The sequence below is a fragment of the Lepisma saccharinum genome, chromosome 18 (assembly GCF_977018435.1).
Source record: "Lepisma saccharinum chromosome 18, izLepSacc3.1, whole genome shotgun sequence".
In the NCBI taxonomy this organism is placed as follows: Eukaryota; Metazoa; Arthropoda; class Insecta; order Zygentoma; family Lepismatidae; genus Lepisma; species Lepisma saccharinum.
Genome location: NC_139246.1, coordinates 34,741,602 through 34,756,074, shown reverse-complemented (window position 1 = coordinate 34,756,074; position 14,473 = coordinate 34,741,602). Strand labels below are relative to the sequence as shown.

General features: G+C 38.5%; 1 protein-coding gene across 2 annotated transcripts in view; it reads left to right on the top strand.

Moving 5' to 3' along the window:
- Positions 1-546: 546 nt before the first annotated feature.
- LOC146001955 (endoglucanase A-like) overlaps positions 547-14,473 on the top strand; it is a 29,564-nt gene continuing 15,637 nt past the window's right edge. Inside the window, exons 1-4 of one of the 2 annotated variants that reach the window (XM_083139674.1) lie at positions 547-604; positions 5,913-6,077; positions 11,672-11,767; positions 14,123-14,305. In XM_083139674.1, the coding sequence (XP_082995800.1) occupies positions 562-604; positions 5,913-6,077; positions 11,672-11,767; positions 14,123-14,305 (487 nt within the window). In that variant the 5' untranslated portion in view covers positions 547-561. Of the gene's footprint in view, positions 605-3,322; positions 3,433-5,912; positions 6,078-11,671; positions 11,768-14,122; positions 14,306-14,473 lie in introns of those variants that run through there. The other variant, XM_083139673.1, reaches the window with a different exon arrangement.

Below are 14,473 nucleotides of genomic sequence, written 5' to 3'. Positions count from 1 at the left end.
CCATCGTTAGAAAAGTTCCCGGATTTGAACCGGCCGGGGATCGAACCCGGGACCTTTAGCATGGTAGCCAGACCCCTTACCGACTGAGCTATTACCTCTGCCAAGTGTAAATTTCATCGTCGCATATCCTGACATTGTCTTTAAAATAAAGGGGTTAAAGCTCCCGAGGCTTCAGCGCCCCCTACTCTAGCCCTCGCTACGGGCCTGTCAGTTCAGTAACAGAAAGAAATAAACAAAAATTGCCATAATGTTTATGAACCGGATATGACGAACACCTTTCGGTACACAAACGTTCAACAGTAGCTAGGCGATTACGTTTTCCGGAAGGAAACAATTTGGCGTTGACAGATAATTGTTTAGTTAGAATATTCCTGCTGCTGAACAAACACAATAAGAAAAAATCCTTTTCACAATGTTGCCACGCCATGTCACTATTTTCTTGCACGCAAGGATTTAAAATAGTGCTTAGTAATGCAGGATTCATGCTTCGTTCAACCGTGACTGCAAATATAGTATTGTAGCATCACGATATTGTGGCCAACAATGTTTTAAGTGCAAGTGATGTTTGCCGTGCTGGTAATTTTAAGCCTTTTGCTTCAATTTGGTAAGAATACAGATAGTATGTATGACTATTTTTATTTTCTAGTTACTGTTAGTTAGTAATATGTTTATATAGTAATGTGTAGTAAAATGTTTCCTATCTTTCCAAATAGTTTAGTCAGTGTATAGTACTTATGATGTCTGAGGCAGTAATGTGCGTCTACGCGTAAACAACGATTGTCTACATTCTACGTGTAGACAATGTAGACTATGTAAACTACGTAGTCTATGTCAATGACGTAATAAACGTAGACAACAAGGCGCTCGGCGTTCTTCATGCAAAGCACGCGCATCGTTCTAGAAGCAGCAATCAGCATCAACAGGTGGAAATAGAAAGTGTGGAGTTTTCCACTGTCCAGAAAAATATGTGTTATAAGTATTTATTTACGTTCAACCAATTAACTAGGTACTGCAAAATTAACTTGTTGCGACGGCCCTCAAAAAATGCGATGTCGTAGAATTACAAGATTTGATTTACTTCTGTTTCCACCATTTTAATCTGCTTTAAAGACACATGCACTTTCCTATGCAGTAACAAGACAATACAAATATTTTTAGCCTTCCCTTTTCTCAGTGTAAAAAATGATGTCAGTTTTCACTATGGCTGTCATTTGTTTTTCTTCCGATAGTTCATTTTCCTCTTGTAAGTGAAAATTCGATACCTTTGATTACGTCCAATGGTCTTAAGTTTGTTATAGGGCCAGATTACAGACATGTTTGAAGAAAAAATACTTGATATTTCTAAGAGCACTGAAGATTCTTTCTTCCCTGTTGTTTGCATTGTCTACAGTATCTATGTAAACTATAAGTCAATGTAATCTTCGTACACGTAGACAACGCATGTAGACGTAAACTGATAGTCTACGGCACATAACTGCTGAGGTCAATTGGGGAGGACTTTGTAAATCAGGAGTGTCGTAATATACAAAATGTTTGAGAAGTTACTTGTTAAAAGTTACTCACAGTACACTTGCATCGAAAGGCAAATCTCGTTCTCCCTTGGGTCATCCCCAGTAGCGGAGTGGTTGGAAAATCGCGCTACGACACCAGGGGTCCCGGGTTTGTATCCTGTCCTGCACATGGATGTTTGTGAGTGTCCATTCATCAATTTCATCATACAATCATCATCCCCATCTTCGCAAATTAGCCAAAAGTGGCACAAAAACGAAGTAAAATAAAGCAAATCAAATAAAATGAAGAGTCGTTCTCCCTTGGAGTCTCGAAATAGCGTAACTTACATATTTACATTTCCTAACTTGGTCTGTACTGAGTATGCCATTAATAAAAAATATAGTAAATGCAAAAGCACAATAATATTTTTAACGCGGTGGCTCAGTCGGTAACGCGTCTGACTACCATGCTAAAGGTCCCGGGTTCGATCCCCGGCCGGTTCAAATCCGGGAACTTTTCTAACGATGGAAGCGGCCCCGGCGCCCACCCAGCGTCGAATAACATGGGTACCTGGGGGAAACCCTGGAGGGTAAAGGCGGTCAGGGGCGTGATGCTGATCACATCACCCCACTCACGACCGGATCAAGAAAGTGTGGGGCGTTACCCCCACACCCCCTATACGCCTTCATGGCGTGGTGCTATGCACAGGGGAACACTTTACCTTTTACTGCAATTTTTGGCAGTGTATTAAATAATTAATTGTGGTAAATTTATTTTTCCTCCGGCAAACTTAATATACATACATAAAACAACAACAAAAACAACGTGTCACTGCAGAAGCTTTCAAAGTGTGTAGGGATCATTAAGGCAAACTTTTCATCATAATGCTTTTCTGGTTGACGCCTCGTATCGACGCTACGAATTCTCGATAAATGGAATTTTATTATTTATTATTAATATACATGAAACTACGGTATGCTGTACAAGCTGACAAATACTAATTTTGATATCGGTCTCCTACACTATGTCTCGGTCTCGTCCCGACAAGTCTCGAAGAGCCTGGTCTCGTTCTCGTGTTGACTTTTACAAGTCCGTCTCGGTCTCGGATCCATTCTCACCCTTCTCGCCACTCAAACAACCAACGAGGGACTCTCAGAATCGGGAAAGAATCACGAAGGGTGATAAAAGAAGAGGAAGAAAGATACTGAAAGAATGAGAGAGGTGATAAGGAAAGAGAGGGTGACAGAGGAAAGATAACTTACAGAAAGTAGCAAAATTAAGATAGAAAGAAAGCAAGAAAAGGAGAAAGTGATAGAGAATCAGAGAGAAAGAGAGAGAGGAAAAGACGTAGAGAAAGAGAGATGATAAGAAGAATAAGGCTATTTCTCAACAGAACACTATTTTTATGCAGCCATTAACTTATATTGTTGGTTATTCTACAGAAAACAAGAACATGTGCAAGGAGTATGCTATGTGAGAAAAAAGTAACGCATATGTGCACTGATTTGTGTCAAGGTTAATTAACAATAGTACTCTTCTTTATCTTCACGAACGAGCATTGCCACACAAATAGCAACCAAAATGCAACATGCAATATAGAAGCATTGCTCCCGTTTTCGATTGTTAATTTTATCACTGATGAAGCCAATTATACTTGAATTATTCCTGCAAACTGTTCCTAAGTTCTGGTATCATGTGTTTTATGTTTGTCTTGCGTTTAACTTACTTCTTGTGATATGTTCTTAGGTCTTCAATTGCTTGTTAAGCTTACATTTATCTCTTATGAAGAAAAAATATGGTACACATTTTTCTGTTGTCAACTGATGCATACACCTAGGTAGTATATAAAGCTGCTTCAGATGTTAAGGAGTGTCTACTTCAGCATGTGGAATCTAGGAGCATTAACGTGCCTGTTGCTTATCGCAACAGGAAATGTGGCAGGTAATAACAATTAGATGTAATTTTTATTTTTCATTTAGTATCTACGATTAAGGGCGTGCCAAGAATAAAATTCAGGGGTGGTTTTGCCTGATACTTAATATTTGCAAACACTGTGTATAGACTCAACCTAAAATATATAGATCTAAACGCACTTCCATGAAAATAGGCGGTTGAGCAGAATTGCGCTGGTGCCACATATGAGAAAAGCAAAGCGAGAGCTGGACAAAAGTCGCTGGTTCCCGCGCACTGTGTGGCAACATCAACCGGGTTGCGTTGCCTAGTTCGAGCGTCAGACGCACCTCTCTCCGGGTCATACAGTTGTCGTCCCTTACCTTTCGAGCAAATACTGTCAATTTGTATCACATGGATTACAAACACCAACTAAACAACGAGATCTTTTATTCTCTTAAACCTCCGAACACACGAGATTGTGCTCCGACGTGGCAACAGCGCGAACTTCTGCCACCCGCCTAATTTCATGGCCGTGCGTTTAGATCTATATATTTTAGGTTGAGTCGATAATGTCAATAGTCTTACCGAATCAAATTTGTAGAGTTGCTCGAACATTTCACAAATAAAAAAGTTGCTTAGAATTTTCTTAAAACTTTAATCTACCAGAACTTTGATTTAAAATATTCGTACAATTGCAGATGAGATAATAGGAAAATTAAGATAACTTTAATTGTAAAATCGACTTTTGCCACACAGTGTTGATGAAAACTAATTAAAATTATGTATTTTGCAAAATTCACAGGGAAATTAGCGAAATTGTTCAGCATTTTTGAGGCCCCAGATCTCGACAATTAAATTCTAACAAAAACTTTCTATCTGTCTCTCTCTCTCTCTCTCTTGTGTGTGTGTGTGTGTGTGTGTGTGTGTGTGTGTGTGTGTGTGTGTATATATATATATATAAAGACAGAGAGAAAGAAAAACAAAACTGATTTCTTAAGCTTTTGTATTACTATTATTGTATTAAATATATTTCGAGAGGGTTGATCCAGACCCAAATGACAATTTTTTTAAAACATGAAATGATACTGGATTTACAAAACCTTTTCTCTTAATTACATTGAATTTGTTACCATTTTCAAGTTGAAATGTGAGGCATATTGTTGATAATTTTTTGTGACAAACAGACATTTTATTGAAACTAATAAATGATCATTTATAATGGGAAACTATTCAACTAAGGTTCGATTCCGACATGCTCTAAATAAGCTACAAATACCATTCTAAACTCACAATTAAAAAAATCTAGTTATCCGTATGCCCGGCAGGTAGGTTCAAGGGTCTCTTGACTCCTTCCCCTTTTCGAGAAAATGGCACGCTCTTATTTTAATTCCTTTATTTTAATCCGTTTTCTACTTTCGAAATTTATCGGAATCTCCTTTTCTGACAGGTAGACAATAAGTTCTGGGAAAATAGCTAAAACAAGCACAGATATAAATTATTCAGTTTTAGAAAGTCAGCCTCTTTGGATGTGGCTTTTAGCTCCATTTTAGTCACGTCTTAGGTCTTTTCCGCTAATCTGTTTTGGCAAATACGATAATTATCGTGGGTTTATCAAACATATTTAGGACAGGTAAGCCAGATAGGGCCGGATTAGCAAACATGTATACATAACCGAACCAATCAGAGGTGTTGATGCTTCAAGGACAACCAAGATGGTTATGTGGGGGTGTAAGGGGTGCTGCTTCCACGTAGTGCACCCAATAGTTAACCTCACTTCCACGTAGTACACCCTGGACTGCAGACTAACGAGGCTCTGGCGACTGGCCCCATGGCCAGTATAATTTTGTTTGTGTGGTCCTGTCTTTTGTCCTCAGCTTTTAACGAAAGTCAGAATATTTTAATATTTTATGATTTTAGTCCCGGGTTCGATCCCCGGCCGGTTCAAATCCGGGAACTTTTCTAACGATGGAAGAGGCTCCGGCGCCCACCCAGCGTCGAATAACATGGGTACCTGGGGGAAACCCTGGGGGGTAAAGGCGGTCAGGGGCGTGATGCTGATCACATCACCCCCACTCACGGCCGGATCAAGAAAGTGTGGGGCGTTACCCCCACACCCCCTATACGCCTTCATGGCGTGGTGCTAAGCACAGGGGAACACTTTACCTTTTTTTTTTACCTTTTTTAGTTCTGCAATGTTAGAGTTGTTATGTGGAACGATAAGGGCTGGACCCCGTATAACGTGACGGCTGCAAAATAGCCTTAGTGCTGACGCACTCAAAATTTTAAATTCAAATTCAAATTCAAAGATGGTTATGTTTACATGTTCGCTAATTCCATTCAATCAGACGTGCTTTGTAAATTTTGTTTTAAACTTTTCTTGAATAAATACGAGTCTATTTATAATGTTACGTTCACATTCTCGTGCATCTTTTCCCTATCAGTTGTATTTTAGAGAAAATGTTTTTTGCAAAGGTTTTTTTGTCCATTGATATGTCAACTTAATACAATGAATGTTTCTTCCTCTACAGTTGCGCAATACAACTATGGAGAGCTCATAGGGCTATCTATGATGTACTATGAGGCTGCTAGATCTGGGAAGCTTCCAGCAGACAATCGCATTCCATGGAGGGGCGACTCCGCTCTCAACGACAGGGGGCAGAATGGCGAAGATTTAGTAGGAGGGTATTATGATGGTAAGATCTAACAACTAAACAAAATCTCGATACACAATATCCATCTGAGGGTCAGGGCTTCCCAAACGCCTTTTCATTGCGTGACGCAATCTATTCCTATCACCGTTGTTTTCTGACCCAAATTGTTTTCATGATGCTGTGTCAGCACCTAAATTTTTGTGCCCCATCAGGCATCAAACCTCTTCTAGATTCTTATATATTAATGTATTTTTATTATTTTGTGCCGATCTTCTTCTCCTTTAAGCTAATCCCTGCGATGAATATGAATGATGATTAGGAAAAATCGATGAAAAGGTTCTCATAAGGGAACACTCATGTCCACTTGGGATTCGAACCCGGTGGCGCTGTATCAACATGGCATCTAGAAACAATGGAGTTAAACGCCCCTCTTGATTGAGTTGGTGTTTGAAGTCCACTTCATGCACAGTGAGGCTAATCGGGACTGGATTGGATTGGATTGATTTGGTGTTTTAAGTCCACTTTATGCACAATAAGGCTAATCGGGACTGGATCTACAGTTTAAAGTGAGATCCGAACCACTATGTGCCTCTACCGGCAATCGAAACCCGGACCCCATGATTACAAAGCGACGACTCTACCACTGTTCCATCGGGGAGGCTCTAAAACGACTCTCTCAAAGATGACACTAAATGCGTTCTAAAGTCTGGAAAGTGGTTTGCCAACTACAAGTAGCGATAGATGGAAGCAAATGTATATACAACGGGTGTTAAAACGATATTGGTCGATTTTGTTAGGCCATATTTTCACCAATAGTGACAGAAATACACGATACTACAACCATTTGAAAGATGAATATTTACAGTTTCACACAGATCTTAAATGCATTCGATGTTCATCCTATGTGCGGCAAGACAGGTGTCCAAGTCGTACTTCCATTCTAGTCCATTCTCGCCAATCCTTCTCAAGCATGTCTTGTGTGATGTTTCTGATGACGATGTCGATTCATCTTCGCAATTCTGTCAGTCAGTACCTTCGGATTTTCAGCGCTGAAGCTTCAGTTGGAGGCCACAGTTGCTCTTTTCTCTGCAGTTTCGGCTTTTGCTTCGGTTTTTATGGAAACAGCATTGATTAATGAATTTAAAAGAACAATTAAGGATAGTACGAAGAAAGAGGTAGATTTATTTCAACAAGTGCAGTGGCAGAACATACACATTTATTCTGTAGATTTCCGGCCCGTAATTAACTTCCATTGTTCTCATCGACGCCATTGTAGCTCATCGTTAGCAGGTTACAATTACCCACATTGGACATTTCCACTTTGACATGAAAAACGTTTTAAATCCATTCATTTTACAGATAATGACACAAACATGAGATGGGCAAAATATCTCGGCGATATTTGTTTTGGTTCTCGAGAAACACGCCTTCAAACACCGCTGAAATTCACCTCCTACGTCACGGATTTGAAAACGTCCTCTCCACAGACAGGAGGTCCTCTGACGTCATCACTTAGAAATGCGTGCAGGCATGTCTTCTGCTCGTCCCGTCAACTTAGCATGAGCCGCGGAAGCGACAGCAAGTCACTTGTTACTGTGTAAAACAAGTATCTTGTAACTTCCAGTGTAAAAATCTGTGCTCCATTTCTTGGAGATGAATTATGCCCTAGCAGTATAGCAGAATTTACTATAATTCAGCCATTCGGTAGAGGGTTTTGCCATTAGGGTGACAAAGCAAAACTTGTAACAGTCAATGGCTGAACACGTGAACAGCCTTGTTCATTGCGAATACATAGGTTAGTTCTGACTGGCAAGAACTTAATGTTATAGGAATGCCTTTTCTGGAATTACAATTATTTTCTTCATAATATTTTCTTCGCAAATTTTAAGATAATACGTTTAGAACACTCTGGTTTACACGTCAATTTCTGAAATATAAGAGGTGATACGGTATAAAAAGGTACGGGGAGTTTTTAAATTTCCTTCAGCAATTGACAATTTTCTTCAGATAATATATTTATTGCAAATTTTTGTATTTAGCCTACTTTTACGTCACTTTGTTTAACCGCAACGATGAGAACGCATGGTTAATTTAGTATGTATCTTCTCTAACATCACATTTCTTCCCACTTTTGGCTAATCGTTACAATGAAGATGAATGACTACATGCAGTATTCGAAGTCGGGGTGCAGGAGGACACCCCCCCCACACACACTACCACCACCATCATGGACGTCCGCAGGATATTTTCCAGGGAGGGGCAAGGAAGGTATTTTTCCCAGGGGGGGGCAAAAAAGGCACATTTTCCCCAAAAATAGTGTTGTACCCTAAAAAAACATTGCTTAATTTGAATTTATGGTGTTCATGCAATAATTAACTACATATTATTGTAGCTAAAATGACATTATATGTGTGAAATACATAATTTTTGGTTGACTTTCATTTTCCAGGGGGGAGGGGCACGGCCCCCCCTTGCCCCCTCCCGGACGCCCATGACCACCACCACCACCAACAACAAGCACAATCTAAGTATTACCCAACCTGCCACGATACGAGACGAAATTTTTCTTCTGTCCCATCTCATTTCGAAAACATTCACTAGTTCTTGTCCCATTTTCTTTTATGAGACGGACTGAAAATGTCTCGTCTCGTTAGCAACACTAACATTAACAATAGAAGCATCCCCCTAGCTGTCCCCAATGTCTCGAGCAGACATCCTCCCATGTAACAATTTCCAGTTCAATGAAATGTCACTCACAAGGGAACAGTCATACCCAGGTCGAGAGTCAAACCTGGAACATGAGACTTCCTCAGATAAATCATGAATTTTGTGTATAATAATTACAACGCCAGTACATTTCTGGTAATTCTGAATCTACGGTTTGGTTTGCATATATAAGCAGGATAATATTCAGTTTTCGAGAGCTCGTACCGTTAAAACGAGGAGTCAAAAAATATATATATTAAGAAAGGTTGTTTTTTTTGTATTTAAAATGATACGTAGGGCTCGGAAGTTAGGAAAAATCCTTTTCTTTCCTAGTGTCCGAAGACGGGGCCCAACATAATATATGTTCAATTTGGGTCATTGTATGCCAGAAAAAGGTGGGTTTTATTTGTCCTTTTTTGCCTTACCCGTCGTTTTTTGGCTTATTAGTCCTTTTTTACTCTTTTTTAGGTCTTAACGGCTTTTTTTTGCAACTTCAGTTTCTTTCGACTACGTTTTTACTGCACATTCTCAGTTCGAATCATCATCAGTTCACCATCTCTTCAACGTCCTTTCTGTAGTAAAGAAATAAAAAAAGGAAAGAAAGAAATATATTTGAACCATCCCTGAAACGAGAGAAAAAACATTTTTGGACGACTGAAATAGGATCCGAAGTTCTATTTCTGTAACCCTAGTGTGGTTAGGCCAAATATGATTCTTCAATGATTTTTCAAATTATGTTAATCTAAAAAATATGTAATGTCTGGAAGAAGATGCATTTCATTCATATAGTTTTTTTCGCACTGTGTTCCATACCACCAGAATTTTGAATTTTTTTATTCATTAAATATGTAATTAAAACTGAAGTTATTAATTAATTTGGATCTCATTTATACGTCCTTTAGGTCCTTTTTTTGGTATTTATAGGTCTTTTTTTGGCAATTTATAGGTCTTCAACTTCCGAGCCCTAATGATAAGCCTTTGCATACGTAGTTAATTCTATATTTTTCGAGGCTTGAGACGAGAACAAGAATTGCCCTCCCAAACTGAGACGGGTGTTTATAAATCGAGACGAGACTGTCAATGAGACATTTACAAATAAACACGAGACAGACATTTACAACTCTCAACGAGAACGGGACCAAGGCTGCCATGTCTCGTCTCGATAGGATCCTTAGTGGCGAAGTTGTGAACCAACCAATTAATGCGTTCGGGGTAACGAGATGAGGCGGCTTTTTTCGCAGTATAAAATTCAAAATATATCGTACCATTTCAGTATGGGATATTGTTATGCACATATGCGTATATAAAGTTCACGCGGGGGTGGGGGATGGATAAGTCCGAAGAATTTTTTTATGAACAAGCGGATGAACAGGTAACTCTGGCAATTTTACTGAACCAAAGGGGGGTAGACCCGTTGAACACCCCCCTTAAATACGCCCTTGGTCATACACATTATTTCTTTGTAATAATGATACATAAACTAAGTATTAATATGTACTGTGCAACTGATGTAATCTTCTCAGTGTATTTTCTCTTTATTGCCCAAAAATATTTGATCATAACTTGCACAACAGAAATGAAACACAAACTGAAATTGCTTTATGGAAAATAAAGTAAAATAGGCTTTATAAATAAAGTGAAGAATGTGAATATTCTTATTTTGCACTACATAGGTTACGGTAAATTTCGACAAATATAATTTTAAAATATATATGTTTTTGAAAGTTTGGTCAGCAACCCATTTTACGAGCAATATTTTTCTTATGACCTGAGAACACGCACGCAGCAGAACCCTTTCATTTATTTCCACGTGAGCAGCAGGGATATTTCATGGAAGAATGATTATTACAAAGCATAGCTTTCCTTTCCACTATCGCTCCTTCTTCCATTATTTAAATCTGTACAGATTTGTAAAACTGCTGCACATGTTCGCTCACCGTGGGCTACCCGCAGTAAACTGGACGCTCGAAGCAGACGACAAACGAGCTCTCTCTAAGGCGTGACGTATTAACATGGCGGCGGCGTGTTTTCAGCGCAACGCTAGCCTCGCAACTTTGGAAGTCTCGTTTCTGCCTTAAACTGGACGCAGAGAAACGCGAGAACTTGCAGGGGTCATTTTTACAGGGTGTAGTTTTTAAAATTGTTGTAAAAAAATTGAGTGGAAATGTCCATTCCTAAAATCCACCGCTTGCACCAGCCCGTTTGTGGTGGAAGACGTGGAATCTGATGGATTCAGGGCTGAATCCATCGGTGAATATCCGAATGAAAATGCTTAAGCTCTGAAGTCAGCGCTGAAAATCCGAATGTGCGGAGTGTGTGTGGAAGTGAAGAAACGTAAGCATTGTCCTTGATGAATCCGCACGGACAGAAATCGCACACTGAGTCCTATCGGAAACGTCGCACAAGACATGCTGGAGAATATTTGGAAATCTATAACATTACCAATTCTTGGGCGACGCAGCTGAGGAAAAGGGTGTTAATGTATGAAACCAGTGGAGGCGATTGGGGTGGGGCGAGGGGGCGTTACCCCCCATTTTTCGTCACTTTTGCCCCCGCACTATGCTAACCTTATCTACAAAGGGAAATATACTGTCTTTGCCCCCTCAGTTTTGGCACCTTGCCCCCGCGGTTTTGGAACCCAGTCGCCGCCACTGAATGAACCCATGTTCATTTCAAAAACAGACAATTTAACAATGCCAAAAACTTCTTTACACTGAGAGAACCTTTTGGCTAAATGTCATCTTGTCATACGTTCTTCTGAAGAATGAAATTTGTTAGCGACAACACCATCAACAGAAAAAGAGAAGTATTACATTAAAAACTCCCATGTGAAGTGAGATATTAAAGAGTCATCTTTTTTAGAAGCATATAAAAACATATAAATTGTATTACGGCTGATTATATTGAAAATTTCACTTTCTTAATTCCAGCTGGTGATCTCGTGAAATTTGGATTTCCAATGGCGTACACAGTGGTTGTATTGTCATGGGGATTCCTATCTAACAAGGCTGGGTACGAAGCTGCAGGTATGTAGGGAACATATTAATTTTTACTCTAATTTTACTTTTCTTGGTTTTTAAAATACATGAAAAGTGCATTACTATTAATTACAGTCAGGGTTGGCATATTTAAAACAAAAGTGTTTTAAACAACTTGTTTTAAACGTTTAAAACACACGGCTTTGTTTTTCACAAATGTTTAAAACATTTAAAACAAAGTCAGACTTGTTTAAAACACATTTTGATACTTCATGTTTGATTGTTTGTGGTTATTTGCGAGTTTTGTAACTTTGCCTTATCATTCAATCCGTGTCATTTTGTTTATTGTGCATAGAAATCTGTTCAGGGACTGAAAATGTACATCGATTAACAAAGAAACATATCATGATGAATACCTGTGGGCCACGTTTAAAATATCTGGCTGTTTTTTTTACAAGTGTTTAAAACATTTTTAAAATTGAATACTATGTGGATGAAACAGTTTTGTTCCTCATTTAACACACTGCACATAGTTGTTAATGCCAATATTTAGTTGCATTCACGATAAAATGTATTTAAAAAAACAGAGTAGCTACAAAGTGGTCTGAGTGGGGCTTGGCAACTGTGGGTTAGTTGACGAGTTCTGGAACATCTAACATGCGAGATTTAAGACTAACATAAACATGTATTTTAGGAAGTTAGGCAATAATAAAAACACAGTCTATCCTTGGGTGATTAAGAGATTCTTTTTAATTATTATTCTTAGAAAATAAGTCTTCTTGGCATTATGTTTTAAACGTTTTATTTGTTTAAAACATGTTTTTTCGATTCCTGTTTAAAACATTTAAAACATGTTCAAAAACTGTTTTTTTTGTTTCTTTTTATTTATTTAGTCAAATTTCAGATACAGAACTTGTAAGACCAATTTACACTGAACATTCTAATAAATCAACAAGAACAAGTCAATATGGTTTTAGGTAAATACAAAAGGGATACACATAAACAGATAAGACATAAAAAGGAAACAAACAAACGATTTCCATATTCGTTCTTAGAGAAGATCGGAAAATACTTTCAGGGGCAAAACTGTCGATGCTTATAGGTAGTTTATTGTAGAACTGTGGCACCCTGTGGATCAGAGAGCGCTGTTTAAGGGAAAGCCTAGCGGTAGAGTTGTGGAACAATTCAGTGTTTTGGGTCGATCGAGAGGGAACTCTGAAGTTGAATTCTGTAAATCTTAGTTTTCTACTGATGATTTTATAGAAAAAAATCATATCGGCCGTATCGCGTCGGGTCTGCAGTAACTGAATGTTCAAAGTAGTCAGGATGTCAGGTCTCTGAAGATGCCGCAGAGAAGGAATTCGCATAAAATACACAAATTTTGCCAACCCTGATTACAGTTAGACAAATATGGACGCCAGAAAAAATGTGGGGCGAGGGAGAAGAGGAAGGGAACGGGAGGTATTCTGGCGACAGTTTTCTCTAATATATATCTCTAAACATCACACACGGATTTAGACTAAAAATGCATTCAATTATCCAGTTTGATAAGCCAGCTTTAGACGGAAGCATTTCCCTTAACATTTTTGCTAGTATAGATGCTATGACTGTAAGCTTAAATGTAACCCTACTTCAAATAATAATAATAATAATAATAGTTGCTGTTACTTATGGCTTGTAAGTCACGGAAAACAAAATTTATTGTTGTTAAATATCTCTACAATGTCATCATTCGAATTACATTAACTCTTTCCAGAAATCTCAGGGGGCAAGCGCCCCCCCGGCCCCTCCCTGCTGGCGCCCTTGATTGTATCAAATAGCGTTAATTTCATATCGTAAACCTATTGTTGTAAAAATTGTGTTATTTTTCTAAAATAAAATTAAATTCATAACATGAACACCTTGTACATAATTAACTTTTTTTTGGAGATGTACATTACATTCCAATGTGTTGTGTGTACAGTGCACACACACACACACACACACACACACACACACACACAGACACCCCACCCCCCACACACAGGCATTAATTTTGAGTAAATATGGTAATACATGAGGTGCTATATTCCAGTTGCCCCCTTGTTACAGTCAAATATCTTCGCTTCAAGAAAAGATAGTGACATTTTATTTGTTTAAACTTGATAGAAAATGACATCAAACTTGTTCATAATTTGTAGCCGTTTGAATTAATCTTCATGAATTTTTAAAACTATGCACTGTTCCCATTCTTATGTTTTCATAGTTAATCAATTTACATGTAAGAACCGTTGTTATCTTGGTGACATTATTTAAAAAAAAAATGGTTACCTAAATTTTTGTGCAGTTGTAATGTTGCTAAGAGAATCCAGAATTGACTTATAGACCACTAAAATGTAATTTCGATTGTAATTCCAATTTCAGGACAAACCCAATATTTCTTGAACACCATAAAATGGGCTACGGACTACTTCATCAAGGCCCATGTATCTCCTCATAAATTCTACGCCCAGGTGGGAAATGGGACTCTCGACCACAGCTTCTGGGGTAGACCAGAGGATATGACCATGGAGCGACCAGCTTGGTTCATTGACGAACAACATCCAGGTACGGTAGAGACCCTTTGTTTATTATACAGGGTGTCCACATGAAACCTCCCTGATTTAGAATTACAATTCTGAGGAAACTATTCGACATGGAAAGCAACTCCAAAAGTTTTTTTTTTTTTTTTAAATAGTGCACTTCTACTCGATCTTGAACCACTGGTGACCTGAT